Raw genomic sequence first — 6,341 nt, forward strand, 5'->3', positions numbered from 1 at the left:
GTAACCCTACCACTGGGGAATCCTGACCTTCCTGACAGTGGCCAGCCCTGAGGATCCGCGCGGCTGGGAAGCGGCATTTCGCTCAGTGCGCCAGCGTTATGTGGTGCATCATGAGGGCCGAGAGGACCTGCTGGAGGCCCTGGCTGCCGAGCCATCCCTGGTGGAGGAGTTCGGGTCCATCCGGGTCTATGACGGGGAGGGCTTTGTCGACTTGGCAGGGGAGACGGCACCGTTCCTCCAGCACCTGGCTGTGAGGGCCTTCCAGAGGCAGCTGGTGAGCTGGGAGTACTCGGCCGAGCCTCTGCCCAGGTGGGTCATCGTCAAGGATGTGGTGGAGAAGGAGCTCCTTAACCCCCATGTCAGCATGGAGTTTCGACAGGGCGCCCCAGCTATCATCATCTTCCGGGGACCCCGCCAGCAGGTGATCGAGGTGGAGAGCCGGTGCCAGCAGCTGCTCAGGGCATTCCGGGTCCTGTCGGTGCCCGTCTCGCCTCTCCAGGTGTGACGTTATTGATATAATCTGGGACCATGTAGATCATTGTTGCAACCAAGGTCCTGTAGTGGCACGCAAATCTTGTATAAAGGGGGTCAAATGGGGTGTCTAAGACAAGGTTATGGTTTACTGGTTATGATTATGCTGTCTATATGTGTGTATCAATTTTGTAGTTGAAGTTATGAATATTGGCTCTATACTGTCTGTATTTCAAACTTATGCTATGCTGCTGGGTGACATCCCAGACAAACTGGTGTTAGCTCTGCCTAGCCTGCTTGATGCCCCATTAAGGACCATCAGCTATACAATGGACCCATTGAGAGAAGGCAAATATGCCTTGAGACTCAGCAAAGTATGCAGGGACTGGCCCATGTGACTCCAGCCTCCATTTTGCTGTAATTTTCTACAGGAAGAACAAAGAGGTGTTCTTACACCTGGAAAAAGACTATATAAGGCTGATGCCTCATCTCCATCTTGTCTTCAATCCTGCTTCATACCTCTGGAGGAACTTTGCTACAAGCTGAAGCTTTGAACAAAGGACTGAGGACCCATCCCAGCGGGGGATGTATTCCAGAGACTTGATTTGAACCTGCAGTTTATTCCATCGCTGCTGCAAGCCTGAACCAAGAACTTTGCCATTACAGTATGTAATTGATTCCATTTAACCAATTCTAACTCTCATCTCTATCTTTTTCCTTTTATGAATAAACCTTTAGATTTTAGATTCTAAAGGATTGGCAACAGCGTGATTTGTGGGTAAGATCTGATTTGTATATTGACCTGAGTCTGGGGCTTGGTCCTTTGGGATCAGGAGAACCTTTTTCTTTTACTGGGGTATTGGTTTTCATAACCATTTGTCCCCATAACGAGTGGCACTGGTGGGAATACTGGGAAACTAGAGTGTCTAAGGAGATTGCTTGTGAGACTTGCGGTTAGCCAGTGGGGTGAGACCGAAGTCCTCCTAGTCTGGCTGGTTTGGTTTGCCTTAGAGGTGGAAAAAAACCCAGCCTTGGGCTGTAACTGCCCTATTTGAGCAATTTGTCCTGAGTTGGCACTGTCAGTTGGGTTCCGCCAGAACCGCATTGTCACACCAAGTGCGCTTCATCCAGGAGCACCGAGAGGATGTCTTCACCCCCAGCTTCTTCCTGGACCGGGGCATCGCCGCCATCCTAGAGCTCCCCCCTGCTGTCTCGGGAACCGAGCTAGCCTGGGATCTTCTTGCCAAGCCGGAGCTCCCCGCCGGTGACTCAGGGACTGAGCTGGCCTGGGACCTCCATGCTGGGCTGGTGCCTTCTGAGGGTGTCACGGTGGCTGGGCTGGAGCAGGAGAAGCTGCAGCATGCGGCGGAGCTGCTGGGCGGCCTGGTGGGCTGCCAGACGGTGCCGATCGAGGAGGGCGTGCACTGGGCCACACAGGGTCAGGAGTGGGGCGAGCTGCTGGCTGGGCTGGGCGCCCAGTGGGACGTGGCCCTGCATTGTGCCGCGAGCCGGGAGCAGCTGGTGGTGGTGGGCTTCCAGCCCTACGTGGCCCAGGCGGAGGCGGCCATCCAGGAGTATCTGCAGAATAACTCACCAGCCAAGGAGCGGCTGGACATTCCCCAGCCAGAGCTGGCAGAAGCTGGGGCAAAGCTGCTGCACTTGATGGACTGGGAGCACCTCCAGGTCACCGTCCAGCTGCACCCCAACACTCGGGTGCTGTCCCTGGGGCTGCGGGGCCTCCTGCGTCACCTGTGGCTGGCCAGAAGGGCCATCAAGGCTGACCTGGACTCCCTGGTGTTGGGCACAGTGCCCATCAGGGGCCGAGCCTTGGGCGAGTACCTCTGTGGGGGGCGACCCTCCTGCAGGACCTGGCTCAGCAGCTCTGCTGCGTGGTGAGCCTGCGAGGAGACCCCCCCTACAAATGGCCCCTCCAGCACCTGTGGGCAGGTGAGAGCTGTGGGTGGCAGCCTGAGGGCGGGCAGGTCGCCCAGGGTCGCCGGGTTTGTCAGAGTCAGAGACACGGGAGCTGGCACTACGAGAACTGGGGAGGGGCGGTCTGGGCTGAGAGGACAGGACTCCTGGGGTCCGTCTCAGGTCTGAGAGGGCAGTGGGATCCAGTGGGTGGAGCAGGGGGGCTGGGAGCTAGGACTCCTGGGTTTTCTGCCGGCTCTGGGAGGGGAGTGGGGTCTAGTGGTTAGAGCGGGAGCTGGGGCGGTGTGTGGGGGTTCCTGGGTTCTATTCTCTGCTTTGCCCCTGACTTCCTGCCTCCCTCCCCCAATTTGTGCCTCAATTTCTGGGTCTGCGAACCTGGTGAGTGGCCCATCCCCCCGGCCAGGTGTCTGTGTCCCCTGGGCAGGACAGGGCACCTGAGGCCGGGCACGGGGATTCGGGGGAGCAGCACGGCCATGGGCTGCATGGAGGTGGCAGTGCCCCCTGTGCCCTCTTCACCCAGCTCTGTCCTCCTCTGCAGGTGCAGCTCTGGAGGCTCCCAATGCCCCAAGGAAGCCCCCAAAGGTGCAGGCAGGTAAGAGCAATGCAAGGACCTGGAGGGCTGGTCCGCACTCCCAGTCCATAGCCCCCTGCTACCCTAGCCCTGGGCCCCCTCCAGCTCTGCCAGTATCCCTCGCTTCTGACCCACTGCCCCTGCTAACCGAGCCCCACTGGTGCTGACCCACCTATTCAGGACCCCTCTCTGCATTCCCAGGGGCCCCCAAGGGGCTGGAGCTCCGCGTGGTGGGCCGAGAGCCTGACGTGGGCTGAGTGAAGGCAGCCATGGCTGGCTTCGTGGCCCAGTTCCACGACGAAAGCGTCTGCAATGCGGAGCTGGTGGCCGTTGGTGCCCAGGCCCTGCGGGAGCTCGGCCAGGCCTCGCTGTACCACTTCCCTGTCAGCCTCCGGCGCCTACCGGGCAATGTGCTGCGTGTGCGGGGCGCCTGGGAGGATGTGGCCAAGGCCGTGGCTGCTGTCCACACCAGGATCCAGGCTGCCCAGCGCCAGCGGGTGGAGGCCGAGGTGCTGTATGGGCTGGTCAAGTGGCAGCACCTGGCCACGGCCGGCTGGCATCCCTTCAATGTGGCCACCAACCAGTGGCTGGAGACGGCGTACGCCAGCGGGGAGCGCCGGGCAGAGATCGATGGGGACGGGCAGTGGGTGGAGATCGACCTTCTCAAGGCAGTGGGTGTTGCGCCGGGCACTGGGGCCCCCATCCGCCTCCGCCGGGAGATCTGCCTGTGGGGTGAGAGCAACTGACCCCCTTCCAAAGACCCCCCCCACCGCTGCCCCACTGCTGGACATGAGGGCACCAGTGTGGGACTGGCTGCCTTGGGGGCAGGGAATGGGCAATGGCACCTTTCCTCTCCAGGGGGTACCAGCTCCCATCCGACCTCGGGGGACTGGGACTGGGGCAGGGAATGGGGCACGGGGCCTTTCCTCTCACGGGGGCGCCAGCTCCCATCCGGCCCTAGGTCAGGGACTGGGCCTGGGGCGGCTCCCCACTGACTGACCCCATCTCTCGTTGCAGACAGGTGCCTTGCCCCACACTGGGAGCCCATGGGTGAGAGCCTGGTGAGGCTGGTGGAGCTGGCGGAGGGCTCAGAGGAGTACCAGGAGGTGGCTAAGGGGTTCAAGCAGACGGCCCCGGGCTACTGCATCCTCCACATGAGTGTGAGGGGCTGGGGGGCTCTGGGGCTGAGAGACACCCCCTGTGGGTCCCAAAGCCCAGTCAGGGGGAGGGGGGAATCTCTCCTAGCCCCAGCTGGGGGTGGGGCTCAGTGACGGGGAGCTTCCCTGGCCCTGCCTGCAGGGAAGAAGGAGGTCCTTGGAGGGCTCTCCATGGGGGCAGGAAGGCCAGATGTCCGTGGCCATTGGGGGGTGTCCCCTGACAGAGCTGCAGGGGATTGGGGACCTGGGACTGAAGCTCTGGCCAAGGTGGGATGGGAAGAACCTGAAAGGCTGGGTGCCCCCCCACCCCACATGGGGGTGCCCTTGGCAGCTTCTGGCCATGCCCACAGTCCCTGCCCTGCCCCCTGCAGATCCAGAGGGTGCAGAACCGGGTCCTGTGGGTCTCCTACTGCTGGCAGCGCTGCTGGATGGAGGAGAAGAACCCGCCGGGCGAGCTCAATGAGCGTCTCCTCTACCACGGCACGCGGCCCGAGAACCGGCGCTCCATCCAGGAGATCGGCCTCAGGAACACCTGCCGCAAGGGTGGGGCTGGGCTCGTGGGGGCCCCCGGGGCTGGGGGCACCAGGACTGTATGCCATCCCCGCCCCCTGGGCCACCCAGTCCTGCCCTGGGCCTGGACGGGAACCAGGGCCCCCTAGACGGGACAGGCCCCATGTCCCATTCCCCACCCCTCTGAGCCAGGCAGTCCCTGCCCTGGAGCAAGATGGGACCCAGCGCCCCCTAGAGGCGAAAGACCCCTTGTCCCACTCCTCACCCCCCAGCGCCAGCCAGTCCCCTGCCCTGGGGCCGTATCGGGGCCAGTGCCTCCTCTAGGGGAACGGCCCTATGTCCCATTTCCTGCCCCCTTAAGTCGGCCAGTTTCAGCCTGGGATGGTTCAGGGCTGGCACTCCCACAAAGGACATGGCCCTGTGTCCCGTCTCTCAGTGTCTGGGGGTGACTGTTCTGTTCTCTCCTTTCTCACAGTGGGAATCTACGGCCAGGGCCTGTACTTCGCGGTGGAGGCTGCGCGGTCAGTGGACTACGCTAAGCCCGACGCCCATGGGCATCGCTTTATGTTCCAGGTGCGGGTGCTGACGGGGCAGTTCACCCAGGGCAAGGAGGACATGGTGCTACCCCCAGAGAAGCCAGATGGGGGCGGCCGTTACGACAGCGTGGTCAACATGGTCTCCCGCCCCAGCATCTTCGTCACCTTCTTCGACGACCTCACCTACCCCGAGTACCTCATTACCTTCCGGGGCACCAGGCCGCACCTGAACTGAGAACCGTGCTGCCCTGGGACAGGCCACGGAACCTGGGCACTGCTTGCCTGGCAGCTGAAGAATAGCTGTGGGGCCGGGCAGCGTCAGGCGTGGAACGTGTGCACATGTGTACTCATGCACTGGTTGGATTTGGAACTGCTCAGCTGCATGTCCTTGGCCCTATACTGCTGACAGCTAGTGGAGATTCTCCAGAGCATTCCCAGCATTCACAGCTCCAGCAGAGAGAACTGACTGGGCCATGGGATGGGGGAGAAAGATGAGCTGATACACATCCCGCTGCCCCCTCCTAGAAGGCGTGCTCGCCACTCAGCTGTGTTCCATCAGCACAGTACAGCTGCCCACAAGTGGGGATTCTCCATTTGTCAACAGCTGAGGGAACGTCCGGCTTGTTTCTGGGAGGCTGTATAATTTCCTGTTCAATCTCCTGGCGGTTTCAGACCTGTGGGCCTAGCTCAGGGAAGGGCATGGCATCTTGTCGATCCAGCTGCACCCACGAGGAGGAGGAATGCCGGCAGGAGAAGAGGGTTATAATTTCGTATAAATCAAACTATTTCAGAAAAGCAGGGGGCTCTCAAGAAGTTTTCTGGATAGGAAAAAGCTCATTACAATGAACATTTTCATTGTTTTCCAATTTCAATTTGTGTCTTGATTCTGTTGTCAAATATCTAAAAAACAAACAAACATTTTTGGATTATTTTGGTCCCCTCCTTTCGTTTTCTTCTTTTTAAACATTTTCCCCACTGGACATGCAGGTGAGGGGACTTACATTGTCCCTCTAGTCCAGTGGTCTCCAAACTGTGGGGCGTGCCCCTCTAGGGGGGTGGGAGGAACATTTCAGGGGGGGCGCAGCACGCCTGGGGCAGCCCGCTGGGGGCAGGGAGCAAGCACCACAGAGCCCTGCTCTGCGCCCAGCTCTACTCCATCCCCAT

General features: G+C 60.6%; 2 protein-coding genes across 2 annotated transcripts; both read left to right on the plus strand.

The window, feature by feature from the left end:
- LOC117886346 lies at positions 1–2,593 on the plus strand. Its single transcript, XM_034788068.1, has 2 exons — positions 1–499; positions 1,588–2,593. The coding sequence occupies exons 1-2, from the start codon at positions 365–367 to the stop codon at positions 2,365–2,367; spliced, it is 915 nt and encodes a 304-aa protein (XP_034643959.1). The 5' UTR covers positions 1–364; the 3' UTR covers positions 2,368–2,593.
- A 585-nt stretch (positions 2,594–3,178) lies between these two features.
- LOC117885926 lies at positions 3,179–6,120 on the plus strand. The gene is made up of 2 exons (XM_034787488.1): positions 3,179–3,706; positions 5,117–6,120. The coding sequence occupies exons 1-2, from the start codon at positions 3,244–3,246 to the stop codon at positions 5,410–5,412; spliced, it is 759 nt and encodes a 252-aa protein (XP_034643379.1). The 5' UTR covers positions 3,179–3,243; the 3' UTR covers positions 5,413–6,120.
- The last annotated feature ends 221 nt before the right edge of the window (positions 6,121–6,341 follow it).

The sequence above is a fragment of the Trachemys scripta genome, chromosome 12, assembly GCF_013100865.1.
Source record: "Trachemys scripta elegans isolate TJP31775 chromosome 12, CAS_Tse_1.0, whole genome shotgun sequence".
Lineage (NCBI taxonomy): Eukaryota > Metazoa > Chordata > Testudines > Emydidae > Trachemys > Trachemys scripta.